The following is a 27,072-nucleotide window of genomic DNA, read 5'->3' as shown; positions in this document are numbered from 1 at the left end:
ACACGTACAGGGAAAAAAAGACCCAAGCTGCTTCTGTTTTATAGGGCATATGACTTTAAAGCGTAGGAGTTCCACCGTCTTTAACATGAATTGACAGTATGTCAAATCTATCAATTTTGTTCTAAGCATCAGAATTTAAAAGCCAGTTCATATACTTATTTTATTAAGATTTATCTGGTTAGAGCTTCTGCTTTAGATTTAGTAAGTACTAAACCAAAAATGTTTTAGCCCTGGGGAAATAATGTTGCTACTTACATTGATATTTTCAATTGGTTTTGTTTGATTTCCCCCCTGAACATGTGCTACCTTTCAGGAGAGGTACTAGAGAAAGAGCAAATGCGCACCTAAAGGCAGCTCAGAAACTCTTAATCCCCTTTATGTGATCAAAAGCCAGGCTGAGGTTCTCTAGGATGCCCCTGTTTTCAGATGGTACCAAATGGGATGTCCGTCTTGAGAGTCCTTGGAGCTGTGTTATGAGGTGGCATTCACCTGCAGATCTGGTTAAAGTCAACCAAGCCTTGACTTTAGATCTAGCCAAACTGACCAGATCTGATACTGGCATTTAGTGATGGAGGCAGCCCCATTCTGTAGCTCCTTCTGAGAAGTGCGATGCTTCATTCCAGACTTGAGTGCTTGTCAAATTTCCATCTTTCAAGCCTGGGGTGAATGCTCTATTGAAGATGGCTGACTTCAGTAGGAGAAGAATTAGCTAGCCCTTTTGAAAATCCCACTTTTCATGGGCAAGTTTATAAAGCTGCATTGTTTTTCTCCCTCGCTATCCAAAGAATGGGAGATCATTAACTGTTCTGTATTGTTGGTTACAGCAATGTCCAAATGAATTTCTGGAATCCAATGGGCTGATTTATTGTACATATTCTGAAAGAGACATTGTCTCTTGTGCCTGGTGCTTATATGGCAAAATGGCAAAGAAAAAGGAAAAAATGAAGCACTAGTGGGGGATGGGGAGTCTGGAGTGTGTTAAGTAGCCAAAAAAGGGATTTCCACTCTTCTCTGCAAGTTTGTTGTCATGGGGAAAGTGAGCGGGGTTTTAAAACATGATAACTAACATGTTTTAATTACCACTTTTTTTTTCAATATCATTTAACACCAACTGTAAACGAAGGGAATAATGAACTCTGCTAATTAACACTTGCACCACACGCTGGAGTTCTCTGCTGAAAGTCGCAATGTTCTTTTCTGGTGAGGGTGATGTAAAGAGTTGATTTAAGAGGGAAGAGCTGGAAGTCAAAGGGCAAAAGATGAATGGTCCAAGCTCAGAAATGCAGCTTGGAGGATGCCCTGGAGAAAACAAATCAGATTTAGCCCTTGTTTTCCCAAGGGTCTGTCTTGTCTTCTAAGCGTGAGCGTGAGCGAGAGGCTCCTGCAACCCAATATTCTTTGGCTTGTTTCTCTCAGACCATGTGATTGTCGAAACTGCTCTCCGGGTCAACAGCAAAAACATTATCCAGGCCAATTTCACCATCTACGATTGCAAAAGAACTGGAAACATTTACCCAAAGAGAGCGTAAGTGCCCTGGGTGTGTGGGCAGCGGCCGCATGGCACCAGTGTGATGGAGGTGGATGGAGCGGTTGAGGCTGGATGAGGGTCTCCCCATGGGTGTTAATGGGGGAGCACAGTCCCCTGGCAGGAGCCTGGGCAGGATTTGGCAGGAGCATTGGTACTGCGCTGCCAGGGATTTACACAGGAGGGTCCTCGCGCTGCCTCGAGCCATCTGGATGTGTTGGGTTTTCTTGAATGTGAATCATATTTTTATATCCAGCTCGTTCTGTTAACCCTTCGGCAGCGGAGCCAGGCTCCCGGCAGTCCCTGGGATGGCTGTGGGGTGGTGAGGGAGGGAGGGATGTGTTCCGTCTGCTGTCATCCCTTCCAGGCTTGGCTGGGAGCAGCCGTGTACCCCTCATCAGCACTGGGGGCTGAGGGAAGCCAGCCACAGGTATTCATCCACTTTTCAGGAGTGCAACCATGGAGCCTGACTGCAGGGATCCCCATGTCCTGCCCACCAGCCAGCCCACGCCTTGTGCAACCGTGGGCAGAGCATTCATCAGGCACAATTGCCTGGCTCCCCAGAGAGGTGGACAAGGGAAAAGAGCATATTTTGCTAAGCAGGGGAGGCAGCTCCCAGTCTGCTGGGGCCTGGGGCAGGTGGTGATGCCTCCAGAGCCATCCTCAGGGTGGCACAGGGAATGTGGGACTCGCCCCAGTTCCCAGTGAGGAGAGGAAAACCCAGCCCCTGCCATGTGTTTTTCTGGGCACCATTAGAGACTGAACACTGTGAAGATCGATCTCATGGCTGAGGTTTGGCTTCCATGAGCAACCTGAGATCTGCTCTTCTTACTGCCTTTGCTGTTTCAGGTGCACCAGCTGCCTCTCGACTAGGTGGAAGTGTCACTGGTGCCCCTCCACCTATGCCTGTGTTTCCAACCACTCGCAGTGTGATGATGCGCTGCAGATGAAGGTAAGGCCACTTTGCTGCTCTGGGACACCTTCTGTGGTAGGGTGCTGTTGCTGTGGTTTTCCTTATCCCGGGATGGGGCAGATGGGTTGGGTGGGTGTAGGGCAGCTCTGAGGACAGTGCTGCTTTGCTGCTTGGCTGTGGGCTGCCTCAGTCTGAAACACAGTGATGCACATCACACTTGCAGAGGTGATGGAGAGCTGAAGGGTCAGTCTGGGTGTTGCTCTGAGTGCACTGTGCTTGCAGCACGCACTGGCAGTGCAGGAGGGCGTGGGGCTGAGGCTGGGCTTGGACCATGGTACCTGAGCCTCACTTCACCCAATGACCATGGGGATCTTCAGCCACTGGTGCTCAGCACAGTCCCCACTGCCCCTCCTGGCAGCCTCTGAGTCTCCTCCAGCAGTGCCAGCCATGGGCTGGCCAAGGCTTGTCCTGGGATGAGTCGGGGCACCTTCCTCTGCTGGTGAGCAAGAGGGGGATGCACGAGGGGTGCAGAAGCTGCGGCAGTGCCCTGCTGTGCCTCGCCTGGAGGCATGTCTGTGTGAGGAGGCTGCCAGCCTGGCTAAAGCATTCAGCTGTCCCAGTACCTTCAGCAGCTCCATCCCATGGCTCTCATCACCTCTCATGTCTGGAGCAATACCACTGCTTTTCCACTTCCTGGACAACTGGGTTTGAGTAACACACCAAGCGTAGCAATACCTTACAGTCCATTTGGCTTTGACTAGGCCATTGTGGTACATTAATAATTTGCTGGAGCACCACTGCTGGTGCTCATCTAATGGAGAAAATTGCCCCTTTCCAAATTACACCTTTAATAACCCTGAAGCTCAGTGTGTTCCTGCTTCAAAAGTTTAGATTGAAGTTAATTTAAATAAAATTGGCTTTTTAGCAGTCATTCTGACGTAGATCCAAGCCAACATTTTACACTGTAAATTTAATATCCTTTTAGCACCGGTGCCCTGCTCATCTCAGTTCTTCCAGCGTTCCCCATGCCCATCACTGGCACAGATTGGCCCGTGTCAGATGTCTCACTCTCACCCCCTGGGCTAACCCTGGCATCCGCTCCCTCTGGTTTGGGGAAGCACCCTTCACTTTGTCAACTTCCCAGGTTTCAGAAAGCATCTGGTGTTTTCTCTTGCTGTCTGGATGAGTACTGGGCACTTGAAAACCCTCCCTCATGGCTGCTCCTGATGAGAGACCCACGTGCTGAGGCTTTGCAGTGTCTGCCTGGTGCCAGGACACAGAGCTATGCAGGCTCTGGTGATGTACAGGCTGTGGCGATGCTGGGCTCTGAGGGTGCCAGGCTCTGGGGGTGCCGGGCTCTGGGGCCTCACATGAGCCCTGGGTCTCATTCTGTGTGTGCTCCAGGCACTGGGGCAGTGGCTCCAGTGCAGGACCAGCACTGCCAGTGGCACCAAGCAGCGTCAGGGCCACAGGAGGGGCTGGGGACCACCACAGATTGGGAATAGCTGCTTTTCTGCTCAGAGAGAGGGTATTAGGGTCATAGACAAAGGTCTCAAGGAGCCTCGGCTACACATAATGAAGAGCTGCACCCTGTCCTCTCATTCCACTCCCATCACCTGGAGCAGCCAGCAAGATCCAGGGTTCCCCTCTGGCAGGGATAACTGTGCCTATCCTTCCTTAAGGATAACTGTGCCTATCCTTGCTTTCTTGCCTCTGATCTCCTCCAGAGGTTCAGTTAGGTTGGATGCTGCACCTGCCTTGGGCACATTCCTGTTTTATCTTTCCCTTTCGTAGCTCTTCCCACTGGTTTGGTGAGCAGCCGCAGGAAGAGGTGCTCTGTAGCCCTGGAAACGTGGTGCCTGGCCCTGCAGTCTGAGCTTTTTGTAAACACACGGTTGCTGGCTGCACCTGAAAACTGGTCCATGGGGAAGCCAGCACCATACTGGCTTCATCCACAGCATTTTAAACATTCAGACCCTTTGCCCTGATCCAGACATGAATAATATAATCAGCTCTATTTCTAGCTGCTGATGAACAGCAGGAGAAGGGGCTGCAAGACGACAAGTTAATCAGTCCTCTAAAGTGTATTTATCTAGCAAGCTATGCCAGCTGCTGTGACATGCGAGGACACACCAGGCCATAGGAGCTTTTACATGAATTTTCAGTTGTGGCCCTGCTGGTTTTATTTTAACTCTTTTGATTCTCTGAGAGGAGGCCTTGTGACTGAAATCTCTCTCCAGTGCTTTGCTTTGTTGTTTTACTTCTCTTATCATGTACATCTCTGTTATTTAATCTCCTTGCTCAGGCAGCACCAGCTGTGCTTGGTTAAGATGAGTGTCCTGATAGAAACAAAGTGTGCTTTCCAGAGGAAAACAGACACTTCCAGATAGCTCCCTGAGCCCTGGCTAGGTCTGGGAGAAGGCAAGAGAGAAGCCTCGTGCTCACTGCATGCCCAGCACCAGGGATGCATCCTACAGCATCTCGGTGCTAGGAGGGCAGGGCTACCTCTCAGCAGAGCAGCAGCAGCACTGCCGTCGGCAGAATCACAGTGGGGTAACCTTTAATGCAAGTGAGAAGGAAATCGTGCCTGCTGCAAATCATCCTGCATAATGGACCAAATATTTTGTTGTCTTTTACCCCAATGGCTCCACTGTCAGAGGCATTCGTATGGATATACCCTAGGGCAACAGAGAATCTGGCTTCATTTTTGCTGTAGTTTTGCAGTGTGATTTACATCTCATGAGAGAACAGGATGGGCTTGTCATACAGACTTAAATTCTGAGTCAGCTCCAGTATCTGAGCCATCAATTTAAAGTGAGAACAAAAGTAGGGGGACAGATGACCTTTTAAAATCATTTTTCACCTTCATTTAGGCCTTTAATTTCAGCTGTCCCACTGCTGCAGTCCCCCTGCCGAAGCCCCCATAGCTCATTGTACCCTTTCCCCCTATGCAGATGTGAGCACATGCAGACCCTGATCACTCCTGCAATGACACTGTGCTGGAGGGACACTGCTGGGCAGTGAAATCTCTGCTGGGGCTTGCAGGAGTGTGTGTTGTGGTGTGTGAGACATCGGCTGCCAGCCGGCAGGAGGGGTCACCCTGGCAAATTCACCCTCGTAGGCTGCAGTGCCTCCTTCTAGTGTCCCTCCAGCCCTGTCTTCTAATGTTGAAATGCAGGTAATGATGGAGCTGCCCAGTAGCAGCTGAGGAGTGTGTTCACCTGTGAGTACACGTTTTCCGAGGCAAGAAGATAGAAGTCAGACTGGGCATGTGCTCCCCATTGACCAGGGCCTGGCGCTGCCGATGTCCCAAGTGGGCAGAGGAGCCTGGCAGGAGTGAGAGAGCAATTCCTGCTGCGCTGCTCCTGTGGCTGCTGGCCATGGCTATGGAGAAGCCCTCCTGGAAACCCAGCCACTGCCATGGCTGCCTAACATGCAGAGGAGTGGATTTTAAGGCTGAGCCATGCTGGGCTGGACTTGGAGCCCTCCTCGAGGAAGGAAGGCTCCATGTGGCATTACTGCTCATTGCATCGTGGTGCCATTTTGGTATTTCACTTCCTGGGGTTCCGGTGTGATCTGACTTTACAGATGTAGTGAAATCAAGGGCACCTGGTGTGTCCTCTTGCTTTGTCATTAGGGATGCTCAGCATGCACCCAGCCAACCTCTCTTTTTTCCTCTTGTTTTGTACATAACAGAAGAAGATTGACTGCCCGCGGATTGTCCCTGCCTCTCTGGAGCCCATGCCCACGGGAGTGCCCCGGGACATGACGATCACACTGGCTAATGCAACTTTCTCTAAGGTAAATGAGTTCCCAGAGAGATGGGAAGGTTCAGGTGAGCCCAGGCATGCTGGGCGTGAGCACCAAATGGGTTTCAAGTAGGAGCTGGTTTCTGCCTGGGGAGCGGGTGATGGGGCCGGTTGCAGTTTGCGTTAGCATCTGGAATCTCTGTACTGCCAAAAGACACTGGTGAAAAGCAGCCACGCTGATGGAGAGTGAGGTTTGTGTGGCAAAGCTGAAGGGAGACACTGTTTGTGTCCAGGCATTCTCCGGGGATCTCCCACAGTTAGTGATGGCTTTTCCTATTTCCTGGCAAAAGGAGGTTCTTATACCCCTTGTAAAACAGTCACTAGAGCAAAATATTTAGGAGAAATAAAGTTCCTGGTTCCCTTGTGTGTGTTTGCTCACTGCAGAGCGTGCCAGTGTCGCTCTCTCCTGGCCCCACCACCCTGCACTTAGGAATGAAGGACAAAGGCCCAAGCAGCGCTCAGAGAGCGCTGCACTGGAAACACGTTTTAGTTTAACTTCTGCTTGTCACTGCAGGGCTCTTTCATTTGGTGAAAAAGCTTCCTATAGAATTTTCTGGCATGCAAATCGTCACAGGGCGAAAAGTGGGAGTGGACATCAGATGGTGCCTTTGGAGGTGCATTGCACTCCAGGAGGAAACAAAAGGAATTCAGGACAGGGAGGCTGGGTGCTGAGGAAATACTTGACTAAGCTCTGGCACTTGTAGAAAGCCACCTTGTGTGATTTTGGGTCAAGTCTTCAGCCTGGCTCGCTGTGCCCTGCAGAGGATACCTATAAACTGGACAGCCCTGCAGCTCCTCTGGAGGGGATGGAGAAGGTTGCGAATGCTGTGCTGGGGCAGTGGGGATGCTGCCAGGTGCCGCTGAGGCACCGCTTCCACCAGACCTCCTGCCCTTTGGCACAGGGGCAGAATGGAGCTCCCCCCGGCTGGGGCTGCTGTTTCCTGCATGGGTCTGGACTCTGAAAGGGAGGATGTGCCTGCCACAATCAGCAAAAAAGGGCGAGAAATCCTTCTTCCTCTGTGGATGCTGGAGGTGCTGAAGAGGAAGCAATACCGCATGTAACCCAGTAGGAAATGAAGTCAGCAGGAAAGGGGCCGAAGCACCGCTCCCAGGGCAGCTGCAGGGGCTGCTCTGGCAGTCCAGCTTCCTCTCAGCACCATCCACAAGCTGTCCCAGGGCATGGAGCAGGATTCCTTCTCCTTTCCCCTCCACAGGAGCTCACAAGTGCTACCGGAGCTCAGAGCATCTGGGACACGTGTCCTGACACCCTGTGTACGGTGGGATCATTGCCTGGCTGGTGTGGCCAGCTGCAGAGCAGCAGCTGCTGGGGCACAAACAGTGCACTGGAGGAGGCTCCAATTTGCCTCCAGGCTCTGTGTGTGTGTTCACTGGGCCAGCAGCTGCCTGCCAGGACTCTGGTGCTTGCTTTCATGTCCTTTATCAGATCTGTCAGCTTTCAAAGGGTGGTTAAACCTCAGTAGTAGTGGAGCATCAACCTGCTTGGAGATAGGATTTTTTCCTGCAGGATGGGGACACAGCAATGACTCAGGGCAGGATATCACCCTTGTGTTATCAGGAAAATAGCGCAGAAAATCTCCTTTGAACTTACTCCCAGCTGGGTCCTCATTTGAGTTAGAGATCTGTTCTGTGCAGTTGTTGGGAGGAGGAGGAAGGCGGCTTTGAGCCCAATTGATGGACTGGTTTGGTCTGTTTGGGTGAGGTGGTTTGGGACCATGTTGGCTTTTGGCCTGGGTTGCAGCATGAGCTTTAAACATGCTGGTCCAGTGAAACCTGGGTACCTCATAGGCCGGGGTTCTGAGAGCATAGCCCTGCCAGACACGTCCCCTGGTCTGTGAGTGACATGAGTCAGGCACATCTCATGGTCTGCATGTGCTGTGTGTCCCCAGCTCCAGGAGCTGCTGCCCCATGCCTGGTTATGACACTTCACAGCAGCACAGCAGGTGAGAGCAAGGGACAGGGCTTGGCTCCATGTGCGATGCTCAGCCTGCAGCAGTTTTGTGTATAAGTGTGTACCAGAGCAGGATTAATTAGACACAGATCCCAGCCCTGTTTCCAGTATCAGGTTCTGTTCTATTTAAGTTGAGCATGGTTCAGGTGCTGATGGCAGAAACAAGGAGAGACATGGTGCCTGCCTCTTGGTTCACTGAGATGGAGAACAGCACTAAAGTTCTGCCCTTGTCTTCCCTCTCCTAGGAGACAGCCCTGGAATGCCATTTTGGGACCGACAGAACATTTGAAGCCCGGTGGGTGAACTCTTCTGCTGTGGAATGCATTCACGTGCTGGTGAGTCAGGGGTACGGCCATCACCCCATATCCCCTGCGGCTGTGGGGGCATGGCGTGGGGAGGTCTTGCCCCTAAACTCACACCCACAGCTGGACGCTGCCTCCCCTTCTCCTTACCTCCAGTTCCAGGTGAAATAAATGCAAACTGCGTTCTCTTTGTGTGTGCTGGTGCTGGAGGGGTGTTCACAGTGCTGAGTGTCTGCTCTGTGGGTATCTGCAGCGGCTCCAGCCCTGGCTCCGCTGGGGTTTGATGGCTGCTGCTTGTTTACCTTTCTAAACAGGCAGAGTTCAGCTCAGGCAAAAAAATTGGCCACCTTTCAGTGTTGCTATTTCTGTAGCTTTTATTCTGAGCTAGCAACTGGCCTGAGAAAATGTGCAGGCGCTCACTGAAGAGCAGTGTGTGGTTGCAGGAGGGCAAACTGGCCTCCGAAACGCAGCGGTCCTTTGGGCTTCCACCCCTGGGAACCCCTCTCCCAGAGCAGGAGAGGAGCACTTTCCCACCACGTCACCTGCAAACCTCCGTGCTGTAGCCCGGCACTGGCCAGTCTGTTCACTTTCCTGTTCGTTCCTACTCAAAATAGCAGCAGGGCCAGGCTCTGCTCCCTGTGGGGTGTGCTGTGCCCAGCGCCCTTCACTGGGACCTCAGCAGAAGCATTAGACCAGAAAACAGCCTCCCCTCTGTTTTTGCTAAAGATGAGACCCCCCTGTACTGAGCAGCAGTGGTCAGAGGAGCCTCACAAGGAATGTTAATCCGTGCAGTGTGCACATGGAGCCTCCCATTTTACTAGATTTCCTCAGTATTTGTTGTTCTTTTCCTATGTGCAGCTCCACACAGCAGAAAAAAGCCATCTCTTCCCAGTGAACCTGCAGCTGAAGCATAGACCGGACAGATTCATTGACAGTCCAGAGATGATGACAGGTCTGAGTTGAAACTATTTTTATTCTGCTCTCATCTGGTTGGCCTGAATGACTCCGAAATCCTGGCAAAGTTTATGGGTTCAGGAGAGAGCCGTGGCTCAGGCAGGCACAGCTTGGTTCTTCCTGTGCCCAGAGATCAGACGGGCACCCCTGGACACCCAGGTGAAGTTCAGCCCATCCTCAAGCACAGGCAGTCGAGCTGGGGCTCTGGGACACAGGGAGGTGTGTGAGTTCCTGGCAATGAGAGAAGTTCCTCCCAGAGGACATAGGCAGGGATGGGGGAGGCTGTGCCTGGAGAGTGGCAGCAAGGCTCAGCCCTCTGTAAAACTTCAGCCTTTTCTCCGTTCCTCCTGTGCTGAGAAGGACACAATCTCTGAGCACAGCTCGCCCCTGGCCAGTGCTTGTGCAACAGCCACTTCCCTCCCCGGCCCAAGGCAGGGAATCAAACCCAGCTGGGTGTTGTTGGTGTCACACCTTAACTGGATGCTCATGGTGACGCACCGAGCTGGGTGCTGTGGCTGGGGGCAGCAGCACGGGGCTCTTTTCCCTCTCAGGAGTGTCAGCAACTGCAGCAGAAGGAACTGATTTACCCTAGGTGCAAATGTGAACTAGCTGCCCAAGGGAAGCTTTTCCTTGGAGGACAGCTGTAATAAACAGGGAGACATTAACACCATCTGCCACTGACCCAGGATAAAAAGGTTTCCCCATAGTAAATCCCTGTGTATAAACGAGGCTTATCTTGCAAAGCATTCCACATTGGTGAAATAGCCTCTGAAATGCCAGCATGGGTAGGCATCAGACATGACTTCCTTGCAGAAGGAAGAGAGCGTCAGTATTTGTGAGATCCAGAGGTAACCCTCAGGCGAGGGGTGGGAGATCTGAGCAGAGCCTGTGATGTGCAAGAGCCTCAGTTCTCGGCGTGGGTGGTGCTGGAAGCAGGAACAACAGCGGAAGGAGTGCGGCAGGACCCCCCCTCCTCCTGCGTGGAAAAGGAACTCGCTTACACAGGCTCTGCTTGCATCAGTGTGAATTTGCCAGAATATTTGGAGACCCCATGGGACCGTTGCATGGCTCCGGCTCCTCCTTGCCTTGATCAGATTGGTGAGAGTGAAATAGAGAGGCTGTCTTGTGAGCAGAGAGAGAGATCTGCTGGGCCCATTGTAAATGTGTGCATCTTTCATACTTCGTTAGTGGGATTATTGTTATTAGTGTTTATTACTTCAATATTTATTAGCATTTACTGTAAACTCTGTTCTGGCAGCCCACCGACGGAACCCCAGCTCGTTGCTATGGGGTGGAAAACCAACCAGTGCAACTCACTGGGTGGATTCAAGGCAAGGTGAAAGAAATAAACTCATTTTTTGTGGAGACTGGGAGAGTCCCTCAGTGCCGGTGACGTTCCATTAGTGCGAGCACAGGCGGGCTGCTGTGGGCTGAGGGTTCATTAGTGGCTTATGAAGCATCTTGAGATCCTTTCGTGAAGTGCAAAATGGGGCTGTTTCTTTGTTTTATGTTCTCCTGCACAGTCTCCTCTGGGGAGCAGGGTGTGAAAACATTTCCTGAGTGTTTCTGGGTGTTTATCTTAGCGGATGCCCACACTCCAGCGGCAGAAATCTTTAGGCTGGAGGGGAAATGTAACCTCGGGCACCAGCTAATGAAGAGGTGAAAGCCATGTAGGAAAAAGATGTGGAAGGTCAGCTGAGCAGATCTGAAGGGAGAAGTAAATGAACGGGGCCCGTGGTCATCAGGGGGAAGGGAAGGAACTGTAAACACTGTACAAAACACTGCAGCCATCCAATTTCTGTCAGAGTGTGGAAGCAATGTGATTGCTTTGCTAACAGGATGAAGCCAGCTTTGCCAAGCAGCTTCCTATGTCGATGCTGAGAGTTGGAAACATGTAGCATAAATTGACAAAAGGTTCCGAGTTTGGGTGTTGTTTGTTTTTCAAGGGGAAGAAAAAGGAAAAGAAAGTGCTAAATTATATTGCAGTGAGAACAAGCACCCAGTCCTTCTGGGAAATCTTCAGGATGGCAGCCAAGAGCTGCCTCATCTCGCTATATGTGCAAGCTGCTCTGGAATACACTGGATTTCAGATGTTACTTGGATTAATATAGCTGGGGGGGGGATGTAGTAGGGGGTATGTTTGACTGCCTCAAGCTAAGCAAAGCCTCAGGCCCAGGAGTGGACGCTTACTGTTGTCTCTGGGGTTTTAGTGGAGGTGTACAACTGTGCGACCGGGAGCGCCGACTGTTCCCAGTGCCTGGGGAGGGAGGACCTGGGGCACCGCTGCGTCTGGAGTGAGAGCAGCTCCAGCTGCCGCCTGCACAGCGAGAGCCCCCAGCTCTCAGACACCTGCCCTGCTCCAGAGATTAAGAAGGTGAGACCCGGATGGGACGTGGAGAGCACGAGGCGGGTGTGCATGGGCTGACACAGGCTGCGCTGGGCCCTGGGGCAGGGGAGGGACCGTGCTTCATCCCTGGTGCTGGATGGGGTCAAGACCAGCACTGAATTATTCACTTCCTTTCTATGCCTTTGAGTCACCCACTGCCAAGGACATCTTGCTGGTGACATGATTCAATCTTCATCTTGTTAGGGGGAAAAACAGCAGCACAGCTGCAATGTCCCAGAGTTCCTGGGGTTGGTAAAAGCAAGAATGATTTGTTGGGGTTGGTAAAGGATTCCTGCCAGGATCAGCATTTAATGGAGCATAGCTGAAACGTGAACATAAGCACTATCTCCAGGCACATTGCTGTGCACTTCTGCCGAGATGAGGAGTGGCAGAGAGACCTTTTGCATTATCATTTTGAAATTAGTTTCATTTAAATTGTAGTTGAATGAACAGTTAGTGCGGGCATTTGGACCTGGGTACTGCTTAGAGGTATGGAATGAGCCAACACATTTGTTCCTAACAAGCAGCAAAGAAAGTATATAGAGCAAATCTTAAAATGAGCTCGTTAAGAAAGGAGAAGCTGGAGAGTCAAAATCGCTAATGTGAGTCAAAATAGACAAGGATATGGGATTTCTGTGTGTAAGGAGGTGTGTAGCGATAGCTGCTCAAAATCCGGGTGCTGTAACACAGCCTGCAGGGAGCACAGGGTCTGCACTGCCTGCCTCTCCCCTGTCCTGATGGCAGGAGGTGCCTGTCCTGCCCCAGCACGCACCGAGTGTTATCAGCACCTCACCAGAAAATAATGGAAGGAAACCAGGGTTCAGGTGGCAGAGGGCCACGGGACTCTGCTGCTGTTTCCTTAGCAAAGAGCAGCTGGTAAATCCAGACCCTCTGGAGTCACGCAAGCAGAGGGGCCCTTGAAGAGCCCTCCTGGAGGGGGAATGTAGCGGGTGAAGAAGGGCACGAGCCTGGGAGTGGGTGCTGGCTGCTGCAGTAGAGCATTGTGCTGGCTTTGTGTGCCTGTGCCTTTGTGAAGGGATCAGACGTTTCTGAGTTGGAGGGGTTTGTCTCACCTGCTGAGCAATGCAGTCATACTGCCCGATGATGCCCCTCCTGCACAGGAGCAGCATCACACCAGCACTGTCCCCTTGCAGCAGTGGGGTGAAACACCAGTGGTGTAGGAGATGGGTGGGGGACAACCTTCTCCCGCAGTGGTGGGCTTGTCCTGCACCCCATGGGGCTGCAGTGCTGGTGGCTTGGCCATGGTCCGTACATCAGGACACTTTTGGTCTTATTCTTGTCCTGAAGGGTCCTGTTCTGTTCAGAACAACCCTTAGAAATGTGATGCCAGGACTCCTCCACACTAGCATCCCTCTTCTGGGTTCGTTTCTGCCCCAACTCCATTCCAAGCTGTGGTGTGGAAGGAGTGATGTTTCACCCCAGATGTGTCTGCAGCTGGAGCAAGACCTGACCAAATCCAGTGCACAAGTGCAATGCCTCTTTGTCGGCAAAGCTGCAGCAAGGGGAGCATGGGGCTGGGTGTGCTGGGGGGAGCGGGAGCGTGAGGAGCAATTCTGTCTTCATGGGAGTCGAGTGGGACGTGGGCACAGTCATGGGGTGAAGGCAAGAAGCTTCCTGGTGGTTCTCCTCCAACCTGTGCCTCGGTGCTGCAGATCGAGCCGCTGCGCGGGCCGCTGGAGGGGGGCACCCTGCTGACCATCCGCGGGAGGAACCTGGGCCGACGCTTCAGTGACGTTGTGGGTGCTGTGCGGATCGGCAGCGTGCCGTGCGTGCCACTGCGCACCAGATACATCGTGTCCGAGGCGTGAGTGTTGGGGCAGCTGTGGGGCCCCTGTCCCCTTCATGTCCTCTGCCTGTGCTGTCCAGCCCCATCGCTCGCCCCGCTCCTGCCCGGGCACTGCACCCTGGGCAGGAAGGGAATGGGGACCTGACTCAGGTGGCATGCGGTGCCCTGTGCCAGGCACAGTGCTGCAGGGCAGCCCTTGTGCCACCAGCAGCACTGCCACCAGCAGCACTGCCACCAGCAGCACTGCCAGCCTCCTCTTCCCCACGTGCAGGATCGTGTGCCAGACCGGAGAGGCGCAGGAGGCGTTTTCGGATGTGGTGACAGTGAACGTGAGCCAGGAGGGGAAGTCCAGGGAGCGGTACTCCTTCGTGGTGAGTACCTGCCTCCTGGGTGTGTTTCTTTGGTGGTTCCTGCACCCCTCAAAACAAGCCTGCGCCCACTGCCCCTGCCCCAGCTGGCTTTGAAGGAGGATCTGTGACAAACATGTCGGGGTCCTCAAGGAGCAGCAGATGTCTCTCCTCACCCGTGGTTACCTGGGTGAGGTCTGGCACATCCCGGCAGGACTGCAGCCGCAGTGTCTTCAGGCACAACCTCAGCCCCATTTCGGCTCCTGCAGAGGTTTCTCCCTCATCCTGGCTGTATCACCCTGTCTCCTGCTATCAAAAGGAGATAATTTTTCTTCCTCATCCTTTGCTAATGACTTTACAACCTGTGAGATTTTTTAAGGCTTGCAAAGTCTCCTTGTGCTGTGTAAGTTAAGTTATATACCATGGACTCACACAGGGACTCCTGCTATTTAGAACTGATTTATTTTGCTGTAGAGATTGTCTTATTTTTTGCATGCATTCCCAGTGTTTCCAGACATCCGTATTCACATCCGAAGAGTCTCAGTGATCCAGCAGTCTGGAGCAAGGTGCCGGGGGGTGCAGCCCAGTGGCAGACCTTGGGTTCAGGGTCTCTGGTGCCTTGTCACAAGGGTGTGTGCTGGCTGGGCACATCACTCATTGCCGGGCGATTGTCCGGTTGATAAAGAGGAGAAAGGCTCCAAGAGTGGGAAAGGGCTGGGTGCTCCTTCACGGGCTTTCTCCCTGCAAGGAAAAGCTCTCTCAGGAAGCACCTGTAGAAGCAGCAGTGATAAGCAAAGCAACAGGAGTAAAAGCGGCTGCTGGACTCAGACCGGGTCTGTGACAACTCTGTGCTGCAGCTCCTGGCAGGATAAAGGAGAAGGCTGCTCTGGGAGTGAGGAGCCAGTTCCTGCTGGGGGGCACAGCACAAAGCTGTCTTGTGTCTGCGTATCTCAGCAAAGCTTGCAGAAGAGGTGGGAGAGAGCCCTGCTTTGTGCACACGTGTGGGGAGTGAAGCTGCACGATGCATAGCTGATGGTGTGTGCTGCACCAAAAGTGGCTCCCACCCCCTTTACAAACTAAACAACACCCTTTAGTTCTCTTGATTCTCCTCTCACATATGTGGCATTAAGATGGAGCAGACTATGCCATGCAGGGCTGGTCTCACTGACACCTGAGCACTGATAGCAATTTATCTGATTTAAAAGACTTTCAGAACTGCCCTTCCAAACAAGGTTCTTTGTAAAATACCAAATATTGCCCGTGTGCTACAGCTTTCAAGGTCCCCATTAGATGTATCTAGAGGACAGAATTCAGCTGTAATTCTGCTGAGGAGAGGGAAACATGATCAACAGACCTCTCCAGAACATTATAGCAGGCTATGGACAAGCTGAATTGGCCAGAGTGGCGCTGGAGGCAATCGGTGCTGGCAGTGCTCAGAGTGCAGTAGCCCTGGCTCTTGCCAAAGGGAAGAGCTGAAGGGCTTTGGGGAACATGAATAATCCTCTCTGCTGTTGTTGTAAGTGCACATTTGAATGCACAGGTTAGGGGCCAAGGGCAGGAGACAGCTGCCTGCAGGCACTCAGAAACACAGATTAACAAAATGAATCCTGGGGAAATAGGTAATGACCAGAAACAACAGAGGAAATGGCTGCAGAGGAGTAAAGCGGTCTGAGTGTAGGACAAAGGCAAGGATAGCTCTTAATAAGGATGTTTGTGGCTGGGATTGACAGGAAAGGGCATCTGCACCAGGTGGAGTGGAGCAGCTCACTCCTCCTCAGAACACTGCTGCAGTTTTGCTCGGTGGCTGCAGCAAACAGGATGGGAGCAGCTCCAGCTGTCCCCAGCCTGTGCCTTGCAGTGCTCCAACAGCCTTATGGAAGGGCCTTGACATAACTGTTCTCTCTGCCCTCTGTGTCCTGCTCGCACCAGAGCAGGGTGGCTGCCCAGCAGACTCTCCTGAGGACCATGGTGTAGCCGCCGTGAGGGCTCAGCACTGCATTAGTTATCAAAGCCTCCAGCTCATGAATCTCAGGAAGATTTGCAGGGGCTGCAGATGCAGATAACACACATGCTAATTTCTGCTGGAAATGGGGAGAGGCAAAGTAACTTCCTGTCACCTCCAGAGATTCAGATTTGAAGCTTCCTTAAGGACGAGTTTGATATTCAATTATATAGAGCCAGGTGGCTGTTTTCACAGATCTCAAGGCCATCACCCAGTGGGGCTTTAGCATTATCATCATATTCAGGAAGAAATAGATCTGGAAGGGCAGAGATGGTGGGAGCTGGGATGAGTGAGAATTTTCCTCTTCTGAGCTGTCGCCACCTCTGGACATTCTGTTGGAAATCTCGAGGGACTGGTGGGATCTGGGGTCCAGTTGGGCTCATGCCTCATTTATTGCCAGTTTAGGGACCATGGAGAGTCACAGAGGTTTTACATGATCTCACTCCTCAGCACTTGCACTTCTTCCCTTGTTCTGAAACCCTGCCAGTGAAAGCTTTTGCTATGCTGCTCTATTAGAGCCTGACAGTACTGGATACTTAAATTTACTGAAGCAATTCTCATGTGCAGTGTGGAGTATCCAGCTGTGAATTTGCCAGGCCAGAAATCAGATGTCCCCTTTGTTTTTAGCTTCCTGTGGTGCAGTCTATAGCTCCCCTCAATGGCCCGAAGGCAGGAGGAACCAGAGTGACCATCAGAGGCAGCAGCCTGGATGTCGGCTCCGAGCTACGTGTTCTGGTCAATACCTCCAGGCAGTGCACTGACCTCAGGTGGGACTGGGTCTGGGGACTGGCACTGATCTAGTGACAAGAGCCAAGTGTTAGGAAGGGTGGCATTGTCCACAAGGAGGTCAGGAAGAGCTGGGGGTTGGTGGGGACACAGCGGAACCACTGCATGCTGCTGCTAAGCCTTGGAGCCAGTGCAACATCCCCAGCAGCCCACTTGGCTGCTGTCTCCATTTCCAGCACCTGTCAGGCTGGTGTTCCCAGAGTGGTGAAGAAAACTCTCCTCCTGTATGTTCCTCTCTTGTCAGTAGATAGAATTAGGAGTGTGCTCTTTCCCTTTGGCTGGATGGGGACTCAGTCTGGCAGCCTGGGATGATAAAAGCTGAGACTGCTCGTTAGTAGGCAGTGTAATTAACAGGGATTGGCGTGTGACTGGGAACTCCTTCTTGCCCATGTCTACCATCTGCCTTGCTCCTGAGGGGGTGCTCAGGTCCACGGGGCCAGGCTCCGGTGCTCTGCCTGCCCTGGCTCCCTGCAGCTTACCCTGCTTTCCCAATGCAGCCGCAATGCCAGCACCATCACCTGCACTATGCCCTCTACGGAGCTCACCGCGGCAGTGAGAGTCTGCGTTCAGTTCGAGAACAAGTCTTGTGCCAGCTACAACATCACCTTCAAGTATGAGAAGAACCCAATTATATCAGACATCAGCCCCAAGAAGAGCCAGATCAGGTAAGGTGCCTCCCTCAGCTGAGCTGCCAGGACTTGATCTTTCCTTTGTGACCTTTGTGGAGATCAGCCCCTTAATTTTTGCAGACTGAAAAGTGAACAGGGCTCTCCCATCAAAGCCTGGACCTAACTGGAGTACCTGGTGTAGGCTGGTGCAGGCAGCACAGGCTTGCCCTGCCTGTGCTTCAAGCCATCCAGATGCAGAGTAAATCCTGAGCAAACCCCGTGTCAGGAGACCCTGAAGCACAGCCAGGAGGCAGGGTATGGTACTGGGGCCCCTGCCACACTATTGTAGCATCCTGGCTTCTGTTTCAGAGCTGACACATAATCTGCATCTACCTGCAAAAGAGAGGGTCAGCTCCAGGCTGGCAGGAGAGGGTCCTGTATGCAGAAAGGGGTGTTCTAAGCCCTTGTACCAGTTGGTAGCTTGCAGATAGGTACAAAAGGGCACCAGAGTGCTCCAGGGTGCTCCAGTGTGCCCCAGCAGGAGCAGAAGAGATCTTACACACCAGGACTCTAAGTAGCTCACTTCAGTGAATTTAGGACATGGTAACTGCACTGTGCACACCGATGGGTGCTTTAGGAGGGTTCAGATGGGGCTGTATGAGACCCTGAGGACTTTTGTTGGCAGTAAAACTGTTGGAGGATAAGCTGAGATTTGTAATTTTGGATTTCAGCTTTCCCCAGTCAGGGTATTTCATTTTCAAAGAGTGTTGCTTTTAATTTCATGTCTCTCTGTGGAGCTCTCAGGCTCCTATTCCTTTGGATACCGTGGTGAAATCCCACCTTTCTTGGCTGTGCAGCCTGGGAAACCCAGGGCTGACCAAGAAATCCAAGAGCCCAGTGCCTGAGCCTGCAGGACCATGATGAAAGCAGTGCTCTTGTGACTTTGATGGTCTGATCCCCTTGGAGCAAAGCCGTGTCTCGGCATTCCCAAGTGCAGCACCAAAGATATGGGCTGTGGGAAAGTTAATGACAAGGCACAGCAGTGACTCAGCCAACCTCAGCTCCTCATAGGCTTGCAAACTGCACTGAGTGGTGGGAGCGGTATCTGAGCACAGAGACAGTGGAAGAATGTCAGTGCCCACATTCACAAAGGAAACCACCAGGGTATTTCTCTGTCACCTTGGTTTGCTTTCTTAGTATTTACAGCAAAAATTGCATTCCACTGGGAGCATGACAGCAGTCTCACTCACCAGACTACTTGGTGGCTCGTGTAGCCCAGCTGCTCTGGTGCCTTGCTGGGGTGTTGAACATGAGGGGTCATTAACTTGTGTAAAAGTGGCAATCTGATTTGTCTTGCCATGCTGCTAAAATAATCCATGTAAGCAAAGTTTACAACAGGACAGAAGTTGTAAACTTGTCTGCAGATGTGACAGGCCCTCAGTTAGAAACTTGGATCATAAATGTGTAGTAATACCCCCAGATTTCAGAGAACCTTGGGCCCAAAATCACTGTGCCTGTAGTGGTCCTCAGATGATAGCATTTGTAAGTCCTGACTTCTGTGAGAGATGCTCTGAATAAATCAGATGTGATGTGAAGGAAGGGGAAGGTAAACCCAGGTTGTAATTTCTGCTGTCCAGGGCAGAAACGCAGGGCCAGTTCTCCATCCCTTGCCCTGCCTAGCAGAACATCAGGGTCTTCTCATCACTGTCATTAATTGACTGCACATTGAGAGGCCCACGTTTCACATTCTCCAGGCAGCAGATCCAAAACACAAAACAACTTCACATTCTGATCTAAATCAGAAGTGTCTGGGAGATGCAGGATCCCTGTCAGCCTTAAAGGGGTCTCTTCCCACTCCAGGATTCACAGCTCTCTGCAGGTCTCTGTGGGGACCGTGAGGGAATATCTCCTGACCCTTGCTTTGGGGAATTGAAGGTTCACCTCTTACACCATCGGTGGCCTGGACAACCTGCTGTGTGCCCCAGCAGACAGAGGCAGGCTGCTGCTCTGGGGAGTGGGAGTGAGGGGGCAGCTTTCTGCTGCTGGAAGAGGTCCCCGCTCTCCACCATAGCAGCCACTGCTCCTCCTTCCTTCCCTGATGTCTTGGCAGCAGTGTGGATGCTTGCCGTGAGTAGGAAGAAGACTGGCTGCTGGGTTACGTCTTCTGCTCATGCACCTGGGAAACATCCCTGGGAAAATGGCAGCAGGGAGCCCCAGCCACTGTGCCTCTGCTGGGTTGCATCTGCAGTGACCCTCTCTTTGTTCCCTTCTCCTCAAAGCGGGGGCAGGATCATCACCCTGGAAGGAAGAGGCTTTGAACTGGTCCAGAACGTGTCCATGGTGGTCCGAGGCATTGGCAGAGAGCCAACGGTGGGTGTCCCCCCTGGGTATTGCCTGAAGCTGAGGCCTTAGTGCCTGCTACAGCCTGGGCTGGGAGCAGGGCTGGGTGGGAGCACTCAGGACATCGGGGTTTGACGTGTGTGCTCTCTCCTGCTGTCAGAGCTGCAAGGTTCACACTGACACCATCATCACCTGCCCCTCTCCTGCTGCCTCCAACATCACTGTGGGGAGCAAGCCTGCACCCGTCGACTTCTATCTCAATGGTCGCCTCTACACAGATGACCGTCCAGCTCTGGATGAGGAGATGTACCCTGAGGAGGCCTTGCACATCAGCAAGTTCAACCTGGAGTACTATGCTGACCCCCAGTTCTTCACAGCCAAGAAGGAGAAGTGGATCAAGCACCATCCTGGCGAGCCCTTAACCCTGGTTATACACGTGAGAGCATGGCATTAACAGCTCTGCTTCTTTCAGGGTGTTGCATGCTCCCCACTGGGAAGCTTTTCAGTCCCAGCACTGTGACTGTCCACACAGGCAGGAGAGAGACGGAGGATGGATGAGGATGGGAGAGGCAGGAATGATGCAGGAGCTGGCAGTTCTTGCTCAGTCCACTGCACCTGCATCTCTTCACCAGGAGACACAGCCTGACCTGAGGATGCCCTTTGAGTCATGGTGGCAGAGAGCTGCCTTTGGAGGATGTAGTAGCAAGAAGCTAAATAAAATACTGGATATATGAAAGAGAATGGTAATGCACTGGCCTGAAATCAGGCAGGTGCTCCAGAAGGTCCTGACAATAGGTATTTATTCTTGCAGAAACAGGTCATGGTTACTGAATTCAGCTGAGTTAACAAGGAAGTCAGGGTACAGCAATTGAGTGATTTGGACAATGTGCAACAGTAATTCAAAGGCCATTGTTCACCGCAGGATATCCTCACTGCTTGCAACGTGCTTCAGAAACTCACTCCCCCATTCTCAGGCTCTGCAGACACATCCCCTGGCTATCTCCTCTGTACATCCTTCCCCTCTCCCAGGTGGGCGCTTAGATCCTTATCATTGGTGCACAGCAGAGCAGATCAAAAGGAGATTTTTCCAGGTTCAGTGAGGGGCTTGCTCATCCTGTGCCCCATGCTGAGTGAGGAATGGGAAACAGGAAAATGGGGAATGGCCCAGTTCTGGGTTTCCTGTGGAGGGCTGGAAAAATGTCCTTGGTGATGGAGAGTCCTCCCAGGTCTCAAAACCAGCAGGGAATACGCAAAGTAAGGCAGGAAAATCCATTGCAATTGTGACTGCTGCTCTAAAGACTGACATCCTGGTTCTATTTTTGTCATTAGAAAGAGCCTGACAGCCTGGGCCTGGAAAGCAACGAGTACCAAGTGAAGATTGGCCTTATCTCGTGTGAGATCCAGATTGTTTCGGACAAAGTCATCCACTGCTCTGTCAACGAGTCACTGAGCACCTCGGACAGGCAGCTCCCGGTGACGGTGAGTCCCGGAGCCTCCATGCTCTGGGCATGGGCACAGGGGTCCCTGTGCAAGCCCAGCCGGGCAGGGGTGAGCGCTGACCCCATGGGAGGTGGGCAGAGCACCTCTGCCAGCGGCTCGCTGTCGGGATGCAGGAGCAGTCGGTGCTGAGGCTGCCCCGAGCCATGGAGAGGGGCTGCCCGCTCTGCACTGTGGGCACCAGCCGCTGCCGGTGCAGAGCTGGGCTGTGAGCTGGGGGATTCTGTCAGCTCTTGTGTAAGGCGCTGTGAGGTCTGGGCACGGGAGGGTTCGTCACTTGCTGTAATTGTCCTTGTGCCCCTCATGAGACATGTTTGGGGATTTCCATGCAGCTTTCCCCCAGCTGGGCTCCAACGGCCAGCACAGGGGCTACAAGTGGATGTGAGGGTTCACCCTCACCAAGCTGCAGTGAACTGCTGGAGACGGGTCCCTGCGTGTGGCTGGGGAGGGCAGGAGCAGTGCATAGGGCTGGAAGGTTTTGTGTTGCTTCCCAGGGACTGCCATTTGTCACCGTGAAGTGTTCGGTGTTCAGGGCTCTTGTTCCTCTTTGTGTCTGCAGAATTCACAGTACTTTGTTAGTGTCCTTTCCATGGAGGGCTGGACTTACCTGCTCTTCTTGCCCTCAGTTTTCCTCATGTGATCTGCAGCTGATCACAGGGATGTGACTTTGCCTCTTCATATCTGGAGAGTAAATGCCTTCATCTCCATGGTCTGAGACTTTGCACCCCACTCTGTGTTTAACTGTGAATGGGTGGGAGTCTGCAGCGTGACAGGGAGGAGGAGGAGGAGGAAGACTGTGAGGGAGTTGCAGAAGCTGTGGGCTTGTACTGCCTGGAAGAATGGCATGAAAATGCACCACCAGTTCACTGACAGGCTCGTCCAGTTTACTGATGACAAGCTGTGATGTGTGAAATTCTGTTGAAACTGGGAACATGGAAATGCAGAAGTAGCAGAATTTCCCAAGTCATTTTAATGGAAATTTTAAATAGGGTAGATTTGTTTTTAGTTAGAACTGAGAAACAGGAAAATCCCTTTGGGGAAGAAAAGGAATTTATGAGTTTGCTAGTCTTGGTTTGACATAAAACATTCCAGGCAATGCCCTAGTAGGTCCTTAGGAAGCAGGAGAATGATACCCAGCCCTGAAGTATCACATAGCTATTAAGAGTGTACCAGCAGTGAGAGTGCAGCTGAACAATCAACTCTTATCATGTCTGTGCACATGTATCGGACCTTCATGTGTGGTTGGAGTTATCTCCTGCTCTCCCCTTCATAGCAGCAGCTGCCTTTATAACACTTGCAGCAGCTTTGATTGCACAGCACAGTGGTCCCTGCCTGATCTGCAGCCAGGGCAGCAGCCAGGGGCCACTGATGCAAATGCTTCTGGGGAGCTGAAATGCTTGTTGTTGTGACTGCCCAGTCTGTTCTTGTTTAGGTGGTAGAGCTCCCATCTGCAGTGGTGAGAACACAGGAAAACAGCCCTTGAAAATGTGTCCCAATGGTGATCTGAATTCTGACCCTGATTTTGGGTATGGCGGTTTTGTGGAGGCCCATGTTAGCAAGTTGTACAGGGCAGTAGGAGTTGTCTGTAGAGAAAAGGAGTTGGTGATGAAGATGAGGCTCCTGAGCCTCCCTGTGTTTTGGAGATCACTTTCAAGCAGCTCTTTTGGGAGTGCAGTAGGTGAGCTGGGGCTTAGTTTTGGTCTGGGTTTGCTGGAGGCACCACCCCAGAAACCATCAGTGCCAGAGCCCATCTGGGGCTGGTCCAAGGGCACGTTGGGGCTTGGAGCTGGGCCTTGTGTCCAGCACTGGTGGCTGGAGATGCTGAATGTTCCCCTGACTCTGGGTGCTGCCAGCCAGTGCTGCCTATATGGGGCTTTGCTTCCTCTCTTGCCCACGGAGGCAGCAGCTCTGGGCAGAGCCTTGTCTGGATGTCTTTGGCTGGCAGCACTGGTGCCCTCACCAGCACCCCCGAGAGCAAAGGATGGGATTTCCAGGCAGGTATGGAGCTGTGTGCTACACAGTGCCTGATGCGTGGATGTGGTGGGAAGAACTTTGTCCCAGCTGCTGAGATTTGACTTTAATGACAGTGCACCTTTCCTGGAGGTGCTCCATGACACAGATGTAACAGTAAGGTGATTCCATCTCTTCCTGACCTCATTTCAGTTTGGGGTTTTTTTGGTTTCTTTTTCCTCAAGCTTTTCTTGCTTCTCATTCCTTGAGAGAAGTGAAACTCACATTTCCGGAAGCAAAAGACTTGCATGGTCATGAGTTCTCCTTATCAGATGATGCTGTTGCACCCTTTCATCCCAGGGATCTAAAGAGCCATTTATAAACAGCACCAAATAAACTCAGCAGCCTGCCTGTGGTGTTGTGTGTTGGCTTCCTCCCTTCTGCTGATCAGGAGACCGAAGGACTGAGCTCAAGTAGTTTGTGCTTGGTGTCACAAGAAGTATGGGCTGGGAGCAGAGCCAGCACTTCTGACACCCAGCCCATTGCTTTGGCCACAGGATCATTACTCCTCTCTGGTCCCATTATTATTTATTTTTATTCTCTTACTTTATTTCAAAAGTAAAACTTTAAAAAATCAAAACCAAACTTTCCATTACTTGTATTTCAAAGACCTGAAAGTTTCTTTTCCTTCCTTCTCCTAAGTGGCAGCAGTCTGGTTTTGGAGGAGATCAAAGGCTTTTCAGAGGCGTAACAAAGTCGGTTGCTTACTGCAAGTGGTTTTCTAGTAAAAGTAGTTTAGGCAGCACTCTACGGTACGGTGAGCTCTCTAAGAAAAGGTTGTCTTGTGTTCTGCACTGGGTTTAGTGGGGCTGTGACATGGATCCCTGTGGTGGCCTTAGGATAGGCGAACGTCTGCTGAGTGGTACCCTGTGGTCCCTGCTTGCTCAACCTCTGAGCTGCTTGGCAACGTGCTGCTCAGCTCCTGCTTTTCCTCCCTCCCTCCCTCTCCCTCTCTAGATCCAAGTTGGAAAGTTCAACTACACAATTGCAATGCTTCACCTTGGGGGAGGAGAGACCGCAATCATCGTCTCCATTGTCATCTGCAGCATCTTGCTGGTTCTCTCTGTTGTAGGTAAGGGAACAGAACAATGAGTTTCTAGGCTGTGCTGGGGTTTTTTCTCTTTGCATGTGGAGGCGTGAAGATGGCCCACTCACATGTTAAGAAACCTCTGAGTGCTGCAGTTGTGCAGCATCTGAAACTGGTCTGGGTGCAAGCATCACTTTTCTTTGTATGGATCAAGCCAGTACCCAGGATCAGAGCTTCCTGCAGCATGGAGCATTTGCTGGCTGAATCCATAGCTCAACTCTGTTACTTGAGCCTGTGATATTTATAAACTTAGCTTTTCCCCCAAACACTTTGTAGCTATGATAATACAAAATAGTGTGAGAAACTGGTCTTGGACTCATACTGACATGAGCACAGGCATGACTGTCCCAGACCATCCCAAAGGCCCACCTAGCCCAAGGTCCTGTCATCACCAACAGGCAACGACAGGCACCTGGCAAAGAGTATGAAGAACAGAGCAAGCATCCGTAGCTGCAGACCTGGAGCAGACACAGCAGTTTGCCCAGCTCACTGGGAGCTGTGCAACACACCTGTGTCCTCTGGCTCGGGCAGCTCCTCATCGCATGCCCAGCAAACCCTGTGCAGCAGAAACCTGCCAGCTCACAGCAAATGAGGTGTTTCTAATAGGATTTAATTTATTTTTACTAAAGGTTCTAATGCACACTATTTATTAAATGCACCAGCCATCATTAGGAACATTTTTCTGGTGGCACAGGAAGGCTGTCAGACATGTCAGTGTAATACAAGTGGTAAACATCTTAAAATCTGTATTCATTAATCAGCTGGAATACATTAATATACAGTTGAGCTGAATGCAGACAGCCCAGACCTAAACTGAAGATGACAGCTACAGCACAATCATTAAATTCCAGCTGGTTTTACTTATTTACAGATAATCGACCACTGCCTGATCAGATACCAGTCTTGTTGTAGGTGTTAAACCAACACTGAGTTTAGCTTTCTGCACCCATGTCAGCAGAGGACCACTCTGATCCTAGCTGCAGCTGCTCCTAAGCCCTACTCCAACAGGCTTGTTCCCTTCCTCTTTTCCAGCTCTCTTTGTGTTTTGCACAAAGAGCCGCAGAGCCGAGCGCTACTGGCAGAAAACCCTGCTCCAGATGGAGGAGATGGAGTCACAGATCCGGGAGGAAATCCGCAAAGGTAAGTCACCATGCTGGGTGCCAAGGAGGAGCCAGAACTGGGAGGGAGATGTCGGAATAGCAGCTTGAAGCTGTTCACCTTATACCCAGTAGAAGTTTATAGAATTATTTATAGGAGAATTTCTGTCATTACCTTTGAGCTTTCAGCAGGGTTTGTGAATGAGGCTCAGAGGCTGGAAGCGTGACTCTGCTGCTGTCTTGCTGCCTGACTTGGGCAAGCAGGGTTAATGGCCCTTGGCCATGTCAGAGGGTTGCTTCAAGGCCACACTAATTGGTGTGCTCTATGATTGGGTGCAACAGAAACTGCAGCACACTGCTGCTAGAGCAGTGGGAGAAGCCACCCAGCATCAGTCTCTGTCCCCATGGTACATGGCTGCAGTGCAGGCTGGGGTCCTGCAGGACCAGCAACAGGGCTGTGCTCCTGCAGGCAGGGCTGGCATTCCCTCTGTCAGTGCTGCAGGACATGCTGTGGAGTGCTGGTGGTTAAACCCTGACACTGATGTGCTGCTTGCTGAGAAAACCTGCGGCAGCCCACTCTAGGGAAAGGCTGGAGGAGGCAGAGCTGAGATGTGCCACACATCTCGGTGCCAGCCTGCTGCTGCCTCAGCTGTTGGTGTTTCGGAGCTCTCACCATCTGCGGGTCTCTTTGTGTAAGGTTTTGCAGAGCTGCAGACAGACATGACAGACCTGACCAAGGAGTTAAACCGCAGCCAGGGGATCCCGTTCCTGGAGTACAAGCACTTCGTCACCCGGACATTCTTCCCCAAAGTAAGACAGTACTGGGTTTCACTGGCACCTGATCACTCCCAGGTCCTTCCTAACCAGATCAGGGCTCTGCTTCCCCGCTGCTATAGGGTTATTACTGTGTAACAAAATAATTCCACTACTGTATATTTAGTTGCCACATATTTCAGCCTCAGTTATCATCAAAAGTGGAGCCACAGCCCCTGGGTGTGATACTTGCACATGGCAGGAAGCTGGCAGTGGCTCTGGCTCACCCACTGGATGCTGTTGGACACCCTCTGTTCCATGACCAGAAGGGACTGGGGACTCCCCCTTGTCCCCAGGGGCTCCAGTGTCACCCCACTCTGTTCAGCTGATGCTGAATGGTGTATCTGCCATCGGCATTCAGGGAAAAGGGGCTGTTTGTTCCTTGCAGTGTGCCACCGAGCATTCCCAACTGCTCTGCCGGTCTTCAGGGCTCACTGAAAGCCCAGTCTCCCCCTTTCTCTCCTCTCTGTCAAAGGCTGGGTGCCTGGTGCTCCCCATAGACACCCCATGGGCGCCCAGTCCTAGTCTGTCTACCCAGAGTCCTCCTCTGGAGCCGCACCAGACTCGCCGGTGCCATAATTCCTGTCACAGGCTGCTCGGCTGCGTCGCTGCACGCCCTTAACAGCGGCTGTATTTCACCCCTGAGGCAGTTGCATTTCAGTGGTGAGGAGTGAGATGATGATTTATGACTACAGAGTATTTCATTAGGAGTCATTACTCAGGTTTTTCAGTTATCCAGTCTCTACATATCTGTACACTGGAGTCTTCAAGACTCAGGCTGCTATAAGAATGTTAGAGATTTATACATTTTCCCCATCTG

The 27,072-nt window shown here is 51.9% G+C and overlaps 1 protein-coding gene across 1 annotated transcript in view; it reads left to right on the top strand.

Annotated features, from left to right (window-relative positions):
- The window catches only part of PLXND1 (plexin D1), a 79,447-nt gene that overhangs the window by 31,343 nt on the left and 21,032 nt on the right, over positions 1-27,072 (top strand). The window contains exons 9-24 of the mRNA XM_034066551.1: positions 1,417-1,525; positions 2,375-2,477; positions 6,135-6,239; positions 8,462-8,551; positions 9,377-9,470; positions 11,683-11,846; positions 13,532-13,683; positions 13,937-14,036; positions 16,642-16,781; positions 17,298-17,465; positions 19,688-19,778; positions 19,909-20,184; positions 21,078-21,227; positions 24,213-24,327; positions 25,375-25,482; positions 26,137-26,249. Coding sequence (XP_033922442.1) covers positions 1,417-1,525; positions 2,375-2,477; positions 6,135-6,239; positions 8,462-8,551; positions 9,377-9,470; positions 11,683-11,846; positions 13,532-13,683; positions 13,937-14,036; positions 16,642-16,781; positions 17,298-17,465; positions 19,688-19,778; positions 19,909-20,184; positions 21,078-21,227; positions 24,213-24,327; positions 25,375-25,482; positions 26,137-26,249 — 2,078 coding nt within the window. The remainder of the gene's footprint in view (positions 1-1,416; positions 1,526-2,374; positions 2,478-6,134; positions 6,240-8,461; positions 8,552-9,376; positions 9,471-11,682; positions 11,847-13,531; positions 13,684-13,936; positions 14,037-16,641; positions 16,782-17,297; positions 17,466-19,687; positions 19,779-19,908; positions 20,185-21,077; positions 21,228-24,212; positions 24,328-25,374; positions 25,483-26,136; positions 26,250-27,072) is intronic.

This window comes from Melopsittacus undulatus, chromosome 9 (assembly GCF_012275295.1).
Source record: "Melopsittacus undulatus isolate bMelUnd1 chromosome 9, bMelUnd1.mat.Z, whole genome shotgun sequence".
Lineage (NCBI taxonomy): Eukaryota > Metazoa > Chordata > Aves > Psittaciformes > Psittaculidae > Melopsittacus > Melopsittacus undulatus.
This window is presented reverse-complemented; position numbering and strand designations above follow the sequence as displayed.